At 44.8% G+C, this 20685-nt stretch overlaps 1 protein-coding gene across 2 annotated transcripts in view; it reads right to left on the bottom strand.

Annotated features, from left to right (window-relative positions):
• LOC308324515 (multidrug resistance-associated protein 1-like) overlaps positions 1 to 20685 on the bottom strand; it is a 43608-nt gene that overhangs the window by 3035 nt on the left and 19888 nt on the right. For both annotated transcript variants that reach the window (XM_080776563.1, XM_080776564.1), the window contains 22 exons: positions 20151 to 20366; positions 18912 to 19089; positions 17978 to 18139; positions 16937 to 17029; positions 15825 to 16028; positions 13705 to 13851; positions 12440 to 12527; positions 10368 to 10564; positions 10033 to 10209; positions 9443 to 9610; positions 8091 to 8277; positions 7421 to 7493; positions 6971 to 7088; positions 6443 to 6650; positions 5730 to 6040; positions 4981 to 5180; positions 3760 to 3886; positions 3469 to 3570; positions 3010 to 3156; positions 2502 to 2660; positions 901 to 1067; positions 322 to 516 (listed from right to left, as the gene is read on the bottom strand). In XM_080776563.1, coding sequence (XP_080632689.1) covers positions 322 to 516; positions 901 to 1067; positions 2502 to 2660; positions 3010 to 3156; positions 3469 to 3570; positions 3760 to 3886; positions 4981 to 5180; positions 5730 to 6040; positions 6443 to 6650; positions 6971 to 7088; positions 7421 to 7493; positions 8091 to 8277; positions 9443 to 9610; positions 10033 to 10209; positions 10368 to 10564; positions 12440 to 12527; positions 13705 to 13851; positions 15825 to 16028; positions 16937 to 17029; positions 17978 to 18139; positions 18912 to 19089; positions 20151 to 20366 — 3624 coding nt within the window. The remainder of the gene's footprint in view (positions 1 to 321; positions 517 to 900; positions 1068 to 2501; positions 2661 to 3009; positions 3157 to 3468; positions 3571 to 3759; positions 3887 to 4980; positions 5181 to 5729; positions 6041 to 6442; positions 6651 to 6970; positions 7089 to 7420; positions 7494 to 8090; positions 8278 to 9442; positions 9611 to 10032; positions 10210 to 10367; positions 10565 to 12439; positions 12528 to 13704; positions 13852 to 15824; positions 16029 to 16936; positions 17030 to 17977; positions 18140 to 18911; positions 19090 to 20150; positions 20367 to 20685) is intronic.

Below are 20685 nucleotides of genomic sequence, written 5' to 3'. Positions count from 1 at the left end.
TCCAAACAGAAAAGTCAATCTGATTGCATTAACTGATGTTAAACGACATTAAATTCACTTTGCCAAGTCACTTTGCCACTCGTTTTCCCATTCACTTTATGCATGCGCACACCCTCTATTGTGCTCTGAGAAGATCTACAAGTAACTCGGCTATTTTCAGCACGCAACCAAGTGTAAAATCAGGCATAATGTCATCAAGGCCTGCCTAAATCTATTTGTGTCGGAAAAAAAACTAAAAGACAATGACTAAAACTAAATCAAAAAATGTTGTGTCAAAATGAACACTGCTTGGTGGTGGTAGTGTTGGTACGAGGGGTATACCTGGTGTAGTCCATGATGGTGTTGAGGCGGTGGGCGATGGTCAGGATGGTGCAGTCCTCAAACTGCGTGCGGATGGTGGACTGGATCAGGTTGTCCGTCTCCAGGTCCACGGCGGCCGTGGCCTCGTCCAGGACGAGGATCTTGGTCTTCCTCAGCAAGGCCCTGGCAAGACACACCAGCTGGCGCTGGCCCAGACTGGACACACAGAGACAGGCATGGAGATAGACAGGGAGGGAGGTAAAGACAAAACAAGACAACAAAATCAATCTTCACACTAGATTTATGACGTACTAGACTTGAGCGGCGCCCGATTTTGGACAGGCATGTTATGGTTTAGTCAGGTTTGTTTGAAGGGATTATGAACTAGGATGTTGTGAGTGCACCGCAGCTGTGTTTATTCTGTGTACAGTATGTCTGAGGTGAGCACATTATTGCGTTAAGTGAAACATCATCATTACATCATGACCTTTTATTACGTTATGAACCGTTATCACATTGTGAGCAGTTTATATTACATTGTGAGTTACTATACAAACGTTTGAATTCAGTGAAGAGGACGAAGAAAACGACGTGACATACCTGAGATTCTCTCCTCCTTCAGAACACTCGTGGTTGAGTTTGTCCGGCAGACCTGACACGAAGCTCTTGAGGTGGGCCAGTTCCAGAGCTCTCCACACCTCCTCGTCAGAGTAGCCATCAAACGGGTCCAGGTTCATCCTCAGAGAGCCGGAAAACAACACCGGGTCCTAGCGAGCGGAAATACACAGTACAGTACGTTGGATGTATATGTGTGAAGTGGATGGACCTCAGGTTTGCTAGCTAGACCATAACCATTTTTAAGTCTAAAACCCATTTTTAGTGTACAGTCCAGTCTCTGTCAGTGTCGGTTTGTCTGTCTGTCTGTGTGTGTGTGTGTGTGTGTGTGTGTGTGTGTGTGTGTGTGTGTGTGTGTGTGTGTTGCTGTCTTCATTCTTATATATATATCCACTGTGTTTAATAACTTAAAATCAAACAATAAATCATATATATCTATATTTCCGTCCACGCACTAGCGTCCCAAACCTGGGCCTGTCATAATAGGTGAACATCCTGCAAAAATCGATATTTTCAGCAAAGAGATGTGTTGTACGAGGAAAAGAGAGGGGAGAAGTATAGACCCCCAGTCAGTGAAGTATATAGTACGGTAGGGTTCAGTACAGCAATTAACTGAGTTAACTGATCAGTATACATCCTACAAAATAAAATGAATACAATTTTAGCAAAATCTCAATACTCAAGAGAGTAACGTTACAAATTAATGACCAACACTGGCATTCCCATACAATTCATATGACACTTTGAAATAACCTACTTGAGTGGGTCGACCAGATTACATCCCAGCTGGGTGGAGTTTTCCACCCAATGTAAAACAGGCCCTCCCTGTGGTCTGCACCGCCCACTCAGTGGCTCTCTCATTCAAAACAAAAGGCCACATGGAAAACCAAACGGCCAAATACTTAAGAGTCTAAGAATGTTATTTAGATAGCACGTCGTTATAGACAGATTTGATGCTGTTTACCTATCCTTAGTTACTAAATAGTTTTTCTTTCCGCTGTACTTACGTGACTAGACTTACCCTGTGGTTTGGTGACATTTACTCTGACGCTTGTAATTCACGCCGCTAAATGCCTGAATGGTGAATTGTGTGAGATGTATCTACATTTAACGTTGCAACACACTTTCAGAGTGCACTGCAGCACCCATATCAACCAGTCAGGGTCGGATTTTAGTCTAATAACTTATCATCCGTCCAAAATAAACATCGATTGAATGCCATGGTCAGGTCACGGAATTTTGGTATGGGCGGGAATAATAAATAATGCACTTGCCTTGCCTCTTAGCTATATTTTCGGAAATAAAATGGAAGATTGCAATCTTTTACTGTGTGTATTTTCTTTGCCTGTCAACTGGGAAAATAATTAGCCAGCACAAACGTTTGATGGATTGGAGCTACTGGACCATGCTAGCTTACTGCCAGACGTGCGTGCGTGCGTGTCTCAGTGACATACTAGGAGGTTCAAAGTGACACTTTGATAGCAAGTCTTTGCTATTGAGACGGAATCTACAACCTCATACGTGTTGTGTTGATATGTGTATGTGCATACTGTATACATTGTGTGCTGTATACATTTGTGTTTTACCTGCGGGATGATGGTGATCCTGGAGCGGAGTTCGTGCAGGCCGATCTGGGCGATGTTGACTCCATCGATGTAGATCTTCCCCTTCACAGCTTCAAGGATACGGAAAATCCCCAAAGCCAGTGAGGACTTCCCAGCTCCCGTTCTCCCAACTATGCCCACCTACAAACAGGAGAGAGTCAGAGGAAAATGTGACAAAGAAGGATTCAAATATGTTCCATCACTATTACTTATAATATAAGCATGGGCCCTTGGTATGGAAAAGCTGAAAGGAGGCACACAGGGAAAGATTGTGTGTTTGGGATTTAATCCTCAACCAGTACAAGCTTAATCGATTTCTATGAATGAAGACCCTTATCACTTATAACAGTCTTATCAGTGTATTTTCTGTCACAGTACATTTGCAATTTACAGTTTCGGTATTTAATTATCTTGCTTTCTCTTATTTAGGTTCCATAAAAAAAAATCGACATTGAAAGTGCCTGGATAAGAGGATGTGAGTGTTCCTGACCTTCTCTCTCTCCTGGATGTTGAGGGAGATGCCTTTGAGAGCCCAGTCCAGACCCTTACGGTATTGGAGTCCATAATCCTCTATCTCTATGGTGCCGGTTGTGGGCCAGGCCACAGGCAGCAAGCTGCCTTCAATGGTCCACGGTGCCTGTAAACCCACATCAGTCAGGCTTTAGTTTCAGACTAGAGGAAAACCCAATTTGTTTCATATATCGTTGCTGGCGAGCAGAAACCTCTGATCTCCTCTCTTTTTGTGTTTTCTTTCCTATCCAGCAAATAAACGCAGATACATGAAACTAAAATTTAAAACAATTCAGAATTTAGGCATTCAGCAGAGGCACCTGTCCAGAGTGATACCATATGAAGCTGGTAACTGGTATGTCAGTGTTTGCATAGAATAATAATACTGTATGTTTATGAGGTCATAAAGTAATGCTGATATTCAGCTACAACGACTCACTTCCTTAGGCGTGTCAGCGTACTCTTTAACTCTCTCCACGGACACAATGTTGTTCTCCACATCGGTCCAGGCACGAACAATCCAGCTCAGGATTCCCGTCACCTTTAGGCACAGATAGAACTTCAATTTGACAAATAGAGCTACACTGGAAATGTGTAGCCCAAAAGACCGTTTGTTTTTGAGTGACGGAACTTAGCTATGAAATAGAGAATGATAATAATTACTTCAAACCATCAGCATCAGTAAAACTATGACATTCTAATATGAAAGGTGAATGTGTGTATATGTGACCTGTAGCGAGGTGGATACTGCCAGTCCCACGATGCCAGGACTGAGGTAGTCCCTGCCCCTCACTGATAGGATGGCTGCCGCCAGCACCAGCAGGTTGCCCAGGAACTCCAGGTTCACTGCCAGCCACCTGAAGACACACGCACGCACACACGCACCACAGAGGTTAAATGTGGATCACTGGCTTCCGTCAAAATGGGGTCCCCAAATTATTGTGGGTGTGCGAGTGTCGGGGATGACAGAGCAGCCCCTGACAGACAAATACACATTCATTGTAATGATGATGTTCAACAATACACATTTATTGTATTTATGCTGTATTGTATGCTGGTAAGATGCTGGTAGATTATCAGTCCCACAGACGGTGCACATTCTGCTGTGACATGGAATGTAATGCTTGTGTTTATCTGCACAGATTCTGTTATTGGGGCATCTGAGCTGCCTCGAAGCCTGTGAAGTAAGGTGTGGTGCCTGAAGAGCTGATTACATTATGGGGAGCATCTTGGCTGGATCGTTAGTACATTGGGGTTGGTTGATTACTTAGCCATGGGTGGAGTCTGTAGACTATATAAAGGGGGATGGTTCAGTTCACTGTGGAATGCCATGGGGAGAGGCTGACACCTGTACCTCTCTATTAAGTCATGCTGTTTGAGTGCCTTTTCTTTAGTTGTCCTATTTTTCCTCAGGCCTGAAACACCAAAACTCTTTTTTTCACCTGCAAGCCTGCCTCCTGGTCCATCTTTGACATTCAAAGGGATTTTCACTGACTTACTTTTAAGCCGACCTCACAATCTCATTTGGTCCCCAAATGATTAGCTTAATGTGTAACATAAACATTGTATTCTGACTCAACAGTAAACAAACCAACATACAGTGTATGCAGGGTATCTGCACATTTCTAAGTTACATCTGAATGACTTTTAAGACCTCATTGGCCAAATTTTCAAATATCCTACCAAAGAAAGAGGCAAACATTGTAGAAATAAATGTACAAGCACATAACGCCTCACACTCGCAGTGCGAGGCGTTGTGATAGATCAGCTATTTTCACAATAGTTTTTCGGTGGAACCGAGTCAAACCAAGTGTACATTAATACCTTAAATTCCAAGTGCTTGTCAGAGTGGGGGGGTCCCCAGTTCAAATATGATTATTTGGGGGGGAGGAACCATTGCCTACTACTAGACAATAGTCCATTGTAGGATAATGTGACACGATCCCCCAACCTGGTAGCGACAAAGCGCGGGTAGTAGGCTGTCTGGTTGAGATCGATGCGTCCGTTAGCCTGCAGGATGAAGCGCGGCTGCTCTCTGAAGGCCCGTATGACGCCGGCTCCCTGCACGGTCTCGTTGAAGTGGCTGTAGATGGGAGAGCGGCTCACCGCCTCCAGACGACGGAGCTGACAAGACGTGGCCACGTAGAAACTCTGCACAAGAGAAGAGAGAGGCTACTTTTACTCACTACAATTATTTTAAAACTTTAGTTACTTTGTAGATTTAGATTATGATGACAAAACATGCATTAACCAATTCAACCCTATACATTTCTGATTTGAAAATAGACGATCATCGGTCAACAAGCTCACAATGCTTTTGGAATGAAATGTATACATTTGAAAACTTGTGAAATGGGACATTCTGCATAATGACTACTTTCTACTTTTGGTACTTTGTCTTTAACCCATTTAGGAGGCCGATTGACTGAAATAGGTTTTCTGATAATGTTTCAAATTTCTATTCAAAAATGACAAAAATGTTATGCTGCTAATAATATACTGTACATGGAAACCCCAAAAGGGGTTCCCGTCCAGAAAGTCCAGAAAGTGTTAAGGACATCTTGATATACCAATACTTGTTGTACTCAAGCAAATCCTGAATCCCAGACTTTTACTTGTAACAGAGTATTATTTCCACATTGCAGTATCGATACTTTCACTTTAAGTAAGACATGAGAGTACTCCCCCCCCGCCCCCTACCTGTATGAAGGCGTACACGACGGTGAGCGGCAGCAGCACCGCGCCGGCGAAGGGCGTGGCCATGAGGACGATGATGCAGACCTCCAGCAGCTTGAAGAGGTAGCCCAGCATCATCTTCATGCCGTCGGGGATCATGCAGTCGATGGCGTCCACCTCCTTGGAGAAGCGGTTGAGCAGGTTGCCGCTGGGCGTGCGCTCGAAGAAGGACATGGTGGAGTGCAGCACGTTGTTGAGCAGGTCCATGTGCAGGTGGCGCGACGCGATGATGCCGCCCAGCGAGATGGCCAGCGTGGTGCCGAACATGGCCATGCCTGGGAAGGGAATACACGAACTGAACAATGTGAAGCACTATAGAGCGGCTTGTCCATGCTAAATAAAATTAAAACATTTGTCAAGTTGTCATTTGTGAAACCTCACACTAGAGCTTTATTTCCTAAATAATTATCACAAATTATGACGCTTGGTTGTTATTATTACAAAGCACACGCTCTTTAATCTCTTTAATCGGTATCCTATTGCTATTTAGACCAATTCAAATACTATTGAAAATATGCTAATAACCGAAAAGAATCGCCCATTTTCTTTCGTGTGCAACACACTTCCATAGAAGACATGCCGGCTGCTATGGAATCCAAATGACTGAAATCAGTTGTGAGAACGTGTGATATGGTAGTTATAGTAGCCCGACAGTGCAGTGTGAACTGTGAACCCACCTTGTGCGAGCCCCAGGGCTCCGAACACACCCAGCTTGAGGTCGGTGTCCGTCTGGGTGCCGTTGACCACGGGGTCGTCGGCCCACAGGCTCAGCCAGTAGTTGTAGGACAGAGAGGCGGCCTGCTGGAAGGCGTACAGGAACACTATGGGGACGATGAGGGCCACGCCGATGGTCCTGAAGTACTCCATGTACATCTCCAGCTTCACCTGGGAGGCACAAAAAATATCTTAAATTATTTGACCATTTGACCAGTTTTTATAGTATAGTTTGTTGATTACTTTTGATGCCGCAATGGTCTTTTTATTTATTTATTAAAAGTGTCTTAAAAGACCTTAATTGGGGAAACCCGCCTCACATGTTGAGAACCACTGTGCTAGACTGTAGAGTTGCAGTTTCCTATGGTTGCGACCATGTCACACTCAAAGGAAAATGGGTTGTTTTCCAGTAGTGAGGGGGTCTGTTAGTGTGACGCTGCCTGGCCTGCCTGGCTAGCAGGCCTGGCTGGCTGGCTGCAGCTCTCACTCACCCTGCCTGTGTGAGCCTTGTCCGCCTCTGTGAGTTTCCCCAGGTCCTCTGCATCCTGCCCGTCCTCCGCGTCTGACATGGCCTCCATCGTCTGCACACTGGCACTGCTCATGTCACAACTATAGCACAAAAGCACAAACGCAGTGCATTCACATTCACAGCAAAACATGGCTGATACAAACGCACACAGCTCCAAATTGGCCTCCGTTAGTGCAAACGTTTTCTATTTGCAAATTGAAAGGCACACATGGCTTTAAAATCACTTTTTCCTAATCTACAGTAGGGAGAGGGTGCACTTTTTCCTGATGGTTGAGGTTGCTTGAAATGTGAAAGGCTTATAATGAGGTTTCAGCTTTTGGTGCGTGCATGTGTGGCTGCATGCATGCTTTCATATGCTTTCATGGGTGCGTGACTGTGTGCATGTTTCATTCTCGTTATCATAGGCCTATACCTGATAAGCTGCTCCTGAGAGAGGTCGATGGAGAAATCTGTCATGCTGAGACGAGACACAGACTTCCTTGTGCCTGAAACAGAAACAAGACACCAGTGAAACAATGAGTAATGAGTAAAAAAAAACTAAAAAACAGGACGTCCCAATTAAGTAACAATGCCGATTGCTTTTCCTCAAAGGAAAAGTCAGAAGAAGGGGTGCTCACTTTAACTATACCTCTAGTCAGAGTGAATCTTAACCCATTATGCTTGACCTGTACGTTTTCTGAAGAAAGAAACGTAGGTTTCTATATCAGTGGTTTTCAAACTTTAGTTTTTCATGCCGAGGACCCCCAAAATTCCATGTATTTGGCCGCTGACCCACATCTCAAAATATGTTGTTCCAGGGACTCCCAGAAGCAAAGATGTGAGTTTAAAATCACACTGGTGTGAAGTGAGGGTCGCTCTTATTATCATCATACATCATCACATTCCGTGCTCAGCCAAACCGTGGTACACAACACAGACACACAAAGCTGGGAATAGGAGGGGCTACGACACACAGATGCTTTCCCCATATAATATTGATATATTGCCCAGCTCGTCATGTCATGGAACTTCGCCCTTTTCCCCCAGATGGGCAAAGCAGACGCAAACAATAATAAATACGGAACAGTGACGCAGACTCTTACTCTTATCCCTCATGTGTGTGGACTTCCGCTCGGTGCCGGCGAAGATGTGGATGAACTCAGCGAAGGCTCCCTTCCTCCCCATCAGCTCCGTGTAGGAGCCCATCTCTGTGATCTCCCCCTCCACCAGCACCAGGATGAGGTCAGCCTGGGGCAGGTAGTTCAGGCCGTGGGTCACCAGCACGCGTGTCTGTGGAGCGTATGACAAAAGCGTTAAAATAGGGTGAGCATGTATAATATCGGCTATTTTCCAAATACCCTACGTTTAAATAGGACTGAAGGTCATTGTCTCCACCAGGCCGAAGGCCTAGGGGGAGAGTATGTTTTGCACTATGTTTTGCACACACGGACACACACCGTCCGTGTGTGTGTCCGTCCGTCCTTCCGTCCGTCCGTTATCAGCTAATCGCCGGCACCGTTGGCCCGATCCATGCCAAACTTTGCACACACACTCCCTGGATGCCAACGACGAACCTCCTGCCCCAAATATTCCTCAACGGCCTGTTATAGCGCCACCAGGAGGCCACAACCTGACCTGCCCTGGTGGAGACCTGTGCAGATTGGCACTTTATCTAGTTATGCATGCTTTGTAACAATAATGAAAATCTACAGAGTAACTAGTAACTAAAGTTTTCAAATAACTGTTGTTGTGAATTATCTCATGCTGTCTGACTGGCAGCCTCTGGTGGACATTCCCCATTCCCTGCATCCACAATCACACATGTGTTTGCCATCACACCACTCTCAACTCATTAGCCAATCACAGTTTAGGTGTGCCACATATAACCAGCAACTCACCCCACACTCCTCACTCAGTCTCCAGCCTTCACACAGGCAACATGCAGAACCTGCTCTCACTGAGTACTCCACACAACACCACTCACTTCTATGCAGCCGTGCCTCCTTGAATAATGTAAGCCCTTGTTCTTTGTATCTGCATTGACTATGTGCTGTTTATACTAGTATGTATGTATATTGTCATTCCATATGGTCTATTGTTATGTTCTACTGCTTGTATGATATGTTCTGAGTTTGTTCATAATTATGATGTTTGCGTTAAAATAAACTACCACATTGTTGGATTATACTTTGATGTCAAGAAACCTCTTTTATCGGAGAACCTTGGGTGGTCAGCTCACAACCTACTAACAACCAGCAGAGAATATTTATTAACTGTAGTGGAGTAATACTACAATATTAGTCTCTGAGATGTAGTGGAGTAGAAGTGAAAGTATAAAAAAACTAAATGGAAATACTCCAGTACCTCAAACGTACAGTACTCTCCACCATTGCACATGACATAACAAAATAATGCAGCATTCCATGCCCCCTCTCTCTCTCTCTCTCTCTGTCACCTTGTCTCGGAGCACCCCTTTGGGTCCGATCACCCTGTCGAAGATGTGTTGTCCCACGTGAGCGTCCACGGCAGACAGCGGGTCGTCCAGCAGGTAGACGTCAGCCTTGGTGAACACAGCCCTGGCCAGGCTCACCCTCTGCTTCTGTCCCCCGGACAGGTTCAAGCCCTGGGCACACACACACACACACACACACACACACACACACACACACACACACACACACACACACACACACACCGTTAGAAGACGAGAGCAGAGGGGAAAACATAGTCTCAACCACAAAAAATGACTTATTTTCCATCAATTACACACACCATGAAGTTTGTTTTTGTTTTTGTCGCATTCTTGAGCCAATAATCTGAGACTCAGTAGGAGATTCAGCAGGAGACTCTTTGACTCTTTGAGTCGACTCCGCCTGTACTCATGAAGTCTGACTTGACTAGCTAGTCAAATCTGTAAGTGTTACACGTAAGTCCAATTTTACATTCCGAGAGTTAAATTAGATTCATTAATGACTTTGTATAAGATTTACTGATGACTGAATAAAACAACAAGTAGGCGTAGTAGTAGTATAGCCTAGCCTATACCTTCTCGCCGATCTCGGTGCCGTCGCCAGCGGGCAGGATGTCCAGGTCGGGCAGCAGGGCGCAGGCCTCCAGCACCCTGTGGTACCAGCTCTCCTTCCTCTCCTGGCCGAACAGGATGTTGTCCTTGAGGGTGGCGTTCTGGATCCACGCCTGCTGGGGGACGTAAGCCACGGAACCCTGGGGGACAACGCAAGAAAGGAACTCTGTGATCCCGGGGTGGTAGTGGGAGTGACGTCAGGACTTCAAGTTACTCTATTCCCAAAAAAGAAGGACTTATGTTGTACCGTGAGTTGCTACAGGATTGTTTGTGATTTGACGTAGCAGTGTGGGTTTACCTTAACGGAGACGTGTCCGCTCCTCTTCTCCATCTCGCCCAGCATGGCGGAGAGCAGCGAGGACTTCCCCGAGCCCACGTGACCCACCACCGCCACCAGAGAGCCCTTCTTGACGCGCACGCTGATCCTCCGTAAGCACGGCGGGCCGTCCTTGGACCAGGCAAACGTACCCGCTTCGATCAGCACCCCGTCACCGTCTGGGCGGGGGCGGAGAGAGGGAGAGAGCGTTAAGGCATGCTCCAGTATGCGTGGGCCTTAAAGCAGTGGTTCCCAGAGTGGGGTCCGGGGACCCTTATGGGTCTGTAACTCTGAGAGTGTACAAATAGAACCAAAACGGACCCGTTTGGTAACTCTCAGAGTTAAATTAACATTGACTTTACAATATAAATTGGGGGTCCCAGAGATAGAAATGCCATTAAATGGGGGTTCCATAGACTAATGCATGTCAATCTGGGGGTCCTTGAAACGAAAATGGTTGAAAATCACTGCTGGAGGGGTAAAACATCTTCTCTTCTGGCATATCTCTTCAAATCGGGATCCGTGGGCCAATTAGTGCCAATTTGGGGGTCCTTGACATGAAAACGTTGTCATGCCCTGAAAGGTTTGGGAACTGTTGACCTAGCCAGCCTCATCACATGCCCTCACTGCAACCGCTCATTCCCTGCAAGGACTGGCCTCATCGGCCATCTTCGCTGCCCACAACACATTGTTGTGAATGCGAAGTCACTTTTGACATGAGTTTGAGTAAAAAGTACAGTATAAGTAGTATGAAAAGTACCTGTATCTGAGTAAATGTACTTATGTAGTCCCTTTCCACCACTGCACAAGACAATTATAGTTTTCCCCACATATAAGAGCCACAGCACACTGATGCTGTGTTGATTAAATTAGCTGCGACCTATAATTATGTTGCTATAAGTGCCGTGCAATTAAGGGAGCATGGAGTTTGTCATGCTGCAGCACTGCCGCGGCCCGCGTGTGCAGCTGTGCATGCGTGCGGCCCGCGTGTGCGTGCGTGCGTGCTTGCGTGCGTGCGTGTGTGTGGGCAGGCTTTAGGAAGTGTCCCCTGGGTTTTGCTGAGGAAGCAGACATGTTTTATGGGTGTGGTGGTGTGTGGAGCTTCTACTGGGGATTGTGGTTGCTGTATAAATGACATCAGCTGATCCCGGGGAGTATACAGACAGCCAGGGGAGGGTTAAATGTTTAATGTTTTACCACCCACTGTAAAATAAAATGACATCAGTCCAATAATATAATATTTGTGCGACTGTAGGTCGCAGATTACTATGAAAACCTGCGAAACCTGTCAGTCCGCCCGTCCGTCCGTCAGTCGATCTGTCACACACCACCATATATGTCTGTCAGTCCGTCACGCCTCGTACATTATTATGATATATGATAACATAACCTGTTTATTACATTTTACACTCATCACTATAATTGTTTATACACAACATGAAATAACCGAGATATGCAGTATATTTCAAGAGCGAGAGACCACAGTAAACATCCATCCTAAAACATTCTTCTTCGTCCAAAGAGGAAAACAGCGTCTGAAAGTTTGACGGGATGCATTTTTACACTTGAGTGCAGAGACCACTTTCACGTCGCATCTAGAGACCTGCGGAGGGAGTTTTTTTTTGTCACCCGCAACCGCAAATTCACTGCCCGCTATCCGACCGCATCATCCCGTTATTTATTTTAACCGCACCAAACCGCGGCTAAATCCACCATCCGCAGGTCTCTACTGGCTTGGGACACCACAATGGAAATATAATGAGGGCATAACTCATAACCCAACTCACCCGTTATCCAACACACATTAATTATATCATCATATTTGTATTAACCGCACCATCTGCCAACCGCGGCTAAATCCGCCATCCGCAGGTCTCTAGTCGCATCTAATGAGCGGTGTAAGCAGTATGCCGCGTGCGTACTGCTTCTTATCAGTGCTATCAGATGCGTCTCCCGAGGGACTCCGTAGCCCTGAGGGACTCCGTTTCCAGAACAATGTATGGAGGTTGAAGTGATAAAAGCCCAGGGGTGCATTTCAAGAGTCCTCTGCTTACCGGAGCTGTAAGGCAGGCGCTCCACGTTGTCCGGCTTGAGCTCGTCCTGGCACAGGAACTTCCCCAGACGTCTCAGGGAGACGATAGCCTGCGCCAAGACAAACCGTCCACCACAGAGAAAGCATTACTCATCGGGCGGCTCCGCTTACTGAAGGCTGACCTCCACAAACAGCTTATGAATGCTAACTGTCATTATCTTCACATCGCCGCGGTCAGAGGGATTATGTGGGCTGGTGATTACAAGATCATCTCACAGCGGGAGCAGGTTGAATACACACTCGCGATATAGCTTTCGGAAGACAAGGCGGCGATAAAGCCACAGGTCGCACTCGGGACGACAGAAGCAGGAGATTGTAATTGGTAATTGAGTGCATTAAACTCCACTATACGTAACTTTCCTGTTCTATCCTGCACACTTTTTACCTTTTTTTTAACCTTTTTTACCGCTAATAGAGCTTGCCTGCTTGCTTGCTCAGGGGAGAAACTGACCTTCAAAGGTAAATATTTGGGTCAAACCAGAAACAGGATTGTGTCAAACGTCATGACAATTTACAAACCTACACACACAGGATCTAAATGTCTCAATATGAGCAGAGAGACCAAATACAACTACCCTAATTGTATAGGTTATAGTGTACCTGCCTTAATAGTATTCTACCATACATGTTGGACAAAACCTTTCATTTACAAAAGAACCTGAAAATAAATGTTCAGGTGGGTTGCCAATTTCATCCAATTAGGAGAGAGTATGCCTTTATCAGCTTTAATATGACAGTGTTCCAGCTCAAATTTTCCATTTATTTGTTCACAATTTCACTTGATTATCCTGTAGGAGTTCTCTCTTTCTGACTGGATAAAATTGGTACCCCGTTAACTGTTGCACCCCTAAATGGTATATACAACTCCACACCTGCATGGTGGTGCTCATTATATTTAACAGCCGTACGTGATGGTAAAGAAGGTACACTCTTCCCCTCTCACCTGCATGGTGGTGCTCATTATATTTAACAGCCGTAAGTGATGGTAAAGAAGGTACACTCTTCCCCTCTCACCTGCATGGTGGTGCTCATTATATTTAACAGCCGTAAGTGATGGTAAAGAAGGTACACTCTTCCCCTCTCACCTGCATGGTGGTGCTCATTATATTTAACAGCCGTAAGTGATGGTAAAGAAGGTACACTCTTCCCCTCTCACCTGCATGGTGGTGCTCATTATATTTAACAGCAGTAAGTGATGGTAAAGAAGGTACACTCTTCCCCTCTCACCTGCATGGTGGTGCTCATGGCAAAGGGCAGTTGGCTCAGCGGTGTCTTCAGGATGTTGATCAGCGCCATGGAGACGAACACTTTCTGAGCGTCCAGTACGTTCTTGTCGTCGATCAACACGTAGACCCCGAACATGGAAAATGCTATCTGCAGGGAAATAACATTCATTATGTTGTACCTATCTGCAGGGAAATAACATTCATTATGTTGTACCTATCTGCAGGGAAATAACATTCATTATGTTGTACCTATCTGCAGGGAAATAACATTCATTATGTTGTACCTATCTGCAGGGAAATAACATTCATTATGTTGTACCTATCTGCAGGGAAATAACATTCATTATGTTGTACCTATCTGCAGGGAAATAACATTCATTATGTTGTACCTATCTGCAGGGAAATAACATTCATTATGTTGTACCTATCTGCAGGGAAATAACATTCATTATGTTGTACCTATCTGCAGGGAAATAACATTCATTATGTTGTACCTATCTGCAGGGAAATAACATTCATTATGTTGTACCTATCTGCAGGGAAATAACATTCATTATGTTGTACCTATCTGCAGGGAAATAACATTCATTATGTTGTACCTATCTGCAGGGAAATAACATTCATTATGTTGTACCTATCTGCAGGGAAATAACATTCATTATGTTGTACCTATCTGCAGGGAAATAACATTCATTATGTTGTACCTATCTGCAGGGAAATAACATTCATTATGTTGTACCTATCTGCAGGGAAATAACATTCATTATGTTGTACCTATCTGCAGGGAAATAACATTCATTATGTTGTACCTATCTGCAGGGAAATAACATTCATTATGTTGTACCTATCTGCAGGGAAATAACATTCATTATGTTGTACCTATCTGCAGGGAAATAACATTCATTATGTTGTACCTATCTGCAGGGAAATAACATTCATTATGTTGTACCTATCTGCAGGGAAATAACATTCATTATGTTGTACCTATCTGCAGGGAAATAACATTCATTATGTTGTACCTATATCTGCAGGGAAATAACATTCATTATGTTGTACCTATCTGCAGGGAAATAACATTCATTATGTTGTACCTATCTGCAGGGAAATAACATTCATTATGTTGTACCTATCTGCAGGGAAATAACATTCATTATGTTGTACCTATCTGCAGGGAAATAACATTCATTATGTTGTACCTATCTGCAGGGAAATAACATTCATTATGTTGTACCTATCTGCAGGGAAATAACATTCATTATGTTGTACCTATCTGCAGGGAAATAACATTCATTATGTTGTACCTATCTGCAGGGAAATAACATTCATTATGTTGTACCTATCTGCAGGGAAATAACATTCATTATGTTGTACCTATCTGCAGGGAAATAACATTCATTATGTTGTACCTATCTGCAGGGAAATAACATTCATTATGTTGCTTATATCAAAATGCTATCTGCAGGGAAATAACATTCATTATGTTGTACCTATCTGCAGGGAAATAACATTCATTATGTTGTACCTATCTGCAGGGAAATAACATTCATAATGTTGTACCTATCTGCAGGGAAATAACATTCATTATGTTGCTTATATCAAAATGCTATCTGCAGGGAAATAACATTCATTATGTTGCTTATATCAAAATGCTATCTGCAGGGAAATAACATTCATTATGTTGCTTATATCAAAATGCTATCTGCAGGGAAATAACATTCATTATGTTGCTTATATCAAAATGCTATCTGCAGGGAAATAATATTCATTATGTTGTACCTATCTGCAGGGAAATAACATTCATTATGTTGCTTATATCAAAATGCTATCTGCATGTCCAAAACTTTTACTTTTGGGGATTCTAATAAAAAGTAATTGCTAAAATTGCAGATCGGCAAGCTCAAAACGCGCTGCTTCTCGCCACGTTCCGAGCTTGTAGATCTGCGATTTTTGATACTTTTGTGTGATGCTGTAGTATGATCAATTATAGGTGTTAATTTACACCAAAAAAATCTGAAAGAAAAAATCAAAACATATAATATGGAGATAAGAGATTTGTGCCCGGCCGACAGCAACGATATAGCATGTTGTGTATTATTTACGGTGTGACTATAGCTTCCTCACCAGGAACGTGGAGGAGTTGAAGGAGGCCAGCGAGACGGAGTAGAGGATCTGGGACTTCTTCAGAGCGTTGAGCTCCTTCTCTCTCAGGCCTCGCACGCGGTCCAGGAAGGCCGGCTCCCACGCGTAGAACTTGAGGATCTTGATGCCGCTCAGGATCTCGTTCATCAGCTTTATCCGTCCGTCCGTGAACTTCATCTGGACCTCCTGAGGGCGTGGGATCATCATGGACATTAGGACATGAGCGGAAGTTGAGTTAATTAACCCATTTTGGGGCAGATCTACAAGCTCATAGCGCTACGAGCTTGTAGGTCTGCTATTTTTGAAAAATCGTTAAAATGTGCCTCAAATCTTTCAGAAAATTGTCATGCTTTAGAAAACTTTTTTTTTTTAAATTTAAAATCAGGCCTGAATTAATTAAGGAACAGCTACGTAAATCTAAATGGAAAAACTCTGAAAAAGTTTGTATTTTTCCACATTCCTGTATTCTTGTATTGATATTTTTACTTAAGTAAAGACATTTGAGTACTACTTCCATCACTGGTCGTCGTCGAGAGATAACCTAGCTTCTGGTGCAACGTCGTCAGTTCTTTTTTTTCTCTTTTTTTTTTGTCTCATTCATGGTTGGTCGCTGGAGGCTGTGTGTTAAGGGCTGTCTTCACTAATTCTCCTAATGATGGGGGTCGTTCTGCCAAACGTGGTGTATTTGAGTGGCAGCGAGTAAACAAAGAGCATATCTGGTTTAACAAGCTTTATTTACTGTGCATGGTGGTTTCTCAGAGAGCAGACGGAACAACGCGCACTCACTGCATGGCACGCTAGCCCTCTATCTGAACCAGCTGCATGGGAACGAGACGCAGCAACCGCACAAGCAGGACTTGATTTGGGGGGGGGGGGGAAACTGAGTGGGGACATTTTCTTAACCACTTAGAGCCTACAGTATATAGTTTATATACTTGCATAATAGTGTACTCCCTAAACACTTCTTTGCACAATAAATAGCGGAAAGAGAGTGTGTAATGCATGTGTACGTGGCTGTGTGTGCTCGCATGCATGCGTGTGTGCGTGCGTGCGTCCGTGCGTGCCTGCGTGGGCACCATTGTTCCTTCCCTCACCTGCAGTTTGCTCCTCATCTTAGCAATGAATCCATTGAGAGGGAAAATGAGGATCACAGTGGCAATGCCAGCCAAGGCAGACGGGCCTAGATGCTGCAGAGAGAGAGAGAGAGAGAGAGAGAGAGTGAGAGACATAGTCATACAACAAGATATTATTATTCATGACGACTTGATACAATTCCTAGAATGTTTAAACCACTCAACCGCTACACATGATTAGATAAAGGCCAGGTGCATGCTGCTAACAAAGCCATAACTCGCAGACAGTCCGAACCAGGAAAGCTGTGGTACCGAGTGGATAGCTGGCATGCAAGGCTGTTGATATTTTGAGGCTCCAGTCTTCGTCTCACACTTTAATTCTGCAAAATCTCGGTCTGTACTCTGGACAATGTGTGTATGGAAGTATAAATGTGTTTATCATTGTTTTTGTATTACATGTGATATTTTGTATCAATGAATTCTGATTCCTGACCACATGATGTCTTGGTTTGGTAACTGTTGCTATAATCAAGGCCAGTATATGATTCAGGTTCAGACGTAACCAGGTTTGATAAGGCCTGTCCTCAGCTTCCTTCCCTCTCTGGGTGGGTCCGGAGACTAAAAGCATTCTATCTCTGTCTCATTTCTATGTTACTTGCTGAAGCTTAAACCGAAAGCTACTCAGGAACTGTGCGTGACCATTCTAGTGATGTCCACATTATGGAGTACAAATGGAACCATTGGTACACTCTCAGAGTTACAGACCTGTAAGGCTCCATTTGGAACCCCCTATAGGAATCATTAAAGGGAACCGTGGCCAGCGGTCCAGGCACCTATAGGCACATAAACGGCCTGGCAGTGCATCACGGGTTCGAGTCCCGTTCCCGACGATCTTTGCTGCATGTCTCTCCCTGTCTCTATCACCCTGTTTCCTGTCTATCTACACTGTAAATAAAGGCAGAAAATCCCCCCCCAAAAAATATATATATTAAAAAAGAGGGAACCGTTAAGGAACCGGAAACCACAGCTGTGTGTTGCGTGTGTTGCGTCACGTCCACTAACCTGCCAGAGGAAGTAGAGACAGAGTGCTATCTCGATGGGCGCCATCCACACGGCGTTGAAGTACACCACAAAGTCCATGAGCTTCTGGGTGTCGGCCGACACCAGGTTGATGATCTCCCCCACGGTGCACTGGCGCCGCGCCGCGTTGTTGATCACTAGAGACTGACGGTTCACACACACACACACACACACACACACACACACACACACACACACACACGTGCACACACACACACACACACACACACGCACACACACACACACACACACACACACACACACACACACACACGCACACACACACGCACACACACACGCACACAGATGGCAACAGGTCAGTGACATGATGCCATTGATTCCTGTGCCTCGTACAATATAGTACTGATGAACATCTATTCTAAACTAAACCATGTGCTGTGGATCTGATGGACACATGTTTTTGTGGATGAGACGGATGGATAGATGTGCTCTTCTGTGAGTAAAGCGCTCTGTGTGTGTGTGTGTGTGTGTGTGTGTGTGTGTGTGTGTGTGTGTGTGTGCAGCGGGTGGCTGTATAGCATCATCCAGTAGGGATACTGTCTTAGCCAAAGTCATCGCCACCTCAGCGTCAAGGTCAGTCCCCCTGTGTCTAGCATTGCCTCCCCAGTGAGCACACTGACCACAGCATAGAACATGACGCTGGAAAGTGGAAACCATTGTCTGATAGAACATCTGCAGATGTTGAAAGAGGCCAATCTCCTTAAGAAATGGAGTGGTTGTGTTTTTTTTTCTCCATAGACTTGACAGCCACATGACGTCATTTCTGAAAGCCAGATGTTGGAGGGGCAGTCAGTGTGCCCCTCAAAAACGTGTACACTCAAGAGTACTTCCAGTCTGCCGCAAAGCATTGTGGGATCTGTAGTGCTCCGTGCTCCCCGCCCTATACAGTACCTACCTTCCTGTAGACCAGGCCCATGACGGCGGTCTTGACCCTCATGCCCACGGTGAAGCAGCTGTACATGTACTGGTGGTTGAACAGGGACTGCAGGCTGGACAGCAGGAACATGATGAAGGCGTACAGGTAGCCCTTCCACAGCGGAGCCTCCATGTCCCGCATGAAGGCAAGCAGCAGGCTGGAGAAACAGAGACAGAGAGAGAGAGTGTTTGACTTCATTCTTGTTCCCTTGCTGTCGGGCTGAATCTACCTTGTATCTACATACTTTAATTCATGTTTGTTGTTGTTGTACATTTGTACAACAGCCTTCTTCGTCATACAATAGTGTCACGCAAAAGAAGCATAGTGAAAGTAGACGCTTTGTGACGCTTTTAGATCTGCTGTTTGACCTGGGGCCAAATCTACAAATGCCTTGTAAATCAGTAGTTCTCACTTTCAAGATCCGCTTCACGCCGCATTTGGAGCTTGTGGATCTTAATCTGCTACTTTCGCTTTTGTGTGGCTCTGTAGTACGATCAAGTAGGGCGTTCAGTTTATGAGTTTTTTTTATGAGAATTTTATTTATGCGTTTTTCTAAGTATGCAGAGTCGCCTTTTTACCGAAAACAATAGAGACAAAGGTGCTAGATTAAAATCGATAAAATGTTAAGCAACATGTATTAGAAAACTGATAGCTAGGTCATTGTTGTCCTCAGTAGACTGAGTTACCACCACACAACAAAAGAGCTTAGTTTTTATGCCAAAATATAATTCAAGACGTGTGTTAATTTCCTCTTCAAAGTGACTGGAAATCCCATTTTAGTAACAGTTGGTAGATTTACAAAAGGGGGGAAAAAATCACATGTGACCTATTTTTCTTTGTGACCTGATTTTCTTTGTCTACTTAGGACAGTGGTTCCCAAAGTGGGGTCCGGGGACACCCAGGGGTCCTTGAGGGAGTTCCAGGGGGTACCCAGCTAAATGATAGTTTGGAACCAAATGAACCCTTATGGGTCTGTAACTCTGAGAGTGTACAAATGGAACCACATTTGTATACACTCTCAGAGTTACATTAACATTGATTTTACAATATAAATTGGGCGTCCCAGAGATAGAAATGCCATTAAATGGGAGTCCGTAGACTAATGCATGTCAAACTTGGGGTCTTGACATGTCTCCTTGACATGAGAAGGTTTGGGAACCACTGACCTAGGAGACATCCTAGACTAGACCTACTGTAAGTAGACAAACACACACTGACCTGAGCACCTGAGGTATGGCAAACATGAAGGCGTCGTGGAAGATCAGGCAGAGGGTTCCGGTCAGGAAGTACGGTCCAAAGCTCCGCGCCAGGGTGCGGATGAGGTAGAAGCCGGAGCTCTGCTCCCTCCTCAGCTTCTTCAGCAGCTGCGTCTGCTCCGTCAGCCTGGTGGTCCCCGAAGAGCACCAGGAGGCCCCGCTCACACCGTGCCCATTCCTGCAGGAGGAGGCCGCAGCGCAGGGGTGGTTTTCACAGCAAACATTTTCGTTTCGTTTTTAGTCATGGTCTTTTGAAAAGTTTTAGTTTGAGTCTATACTAGTTGTATCTAGTTGATTTTGTTGACAAAACTGTATTTTGGTGGGCCTTGGCTAATGGCTGCATGGAAATAGCAGATCCACAAGCTCACAGCACGTCACGTCAACGCTTATTTAAAAGACTATGACTAAAACTAAATGAAAATAGATTCGGAGCACGAGCCAACAAAACTGCCCTGGAATGTAACTCGCCAACTACCTGTCAATCAAACGAGCTGTTA

The sequence above is a fragment of the Protomyctophum bolini genome (assembly GCF_963924005.1).
Source record: "Protomyctophum bolini genome assembly, chromosome: 11".
Lineage (NCBI taxonomy): Eukaryota > Metazoa > Chordata > Actinopteri > Myctophiformes > Myctophidae > Protomyctophum > Protomyctophum bolini.
The sequence above is the reverse complement of the archived record's forward strand: the minus strand, read 5'-3'. Positions and strand labels throughout refer to the sequence as shown.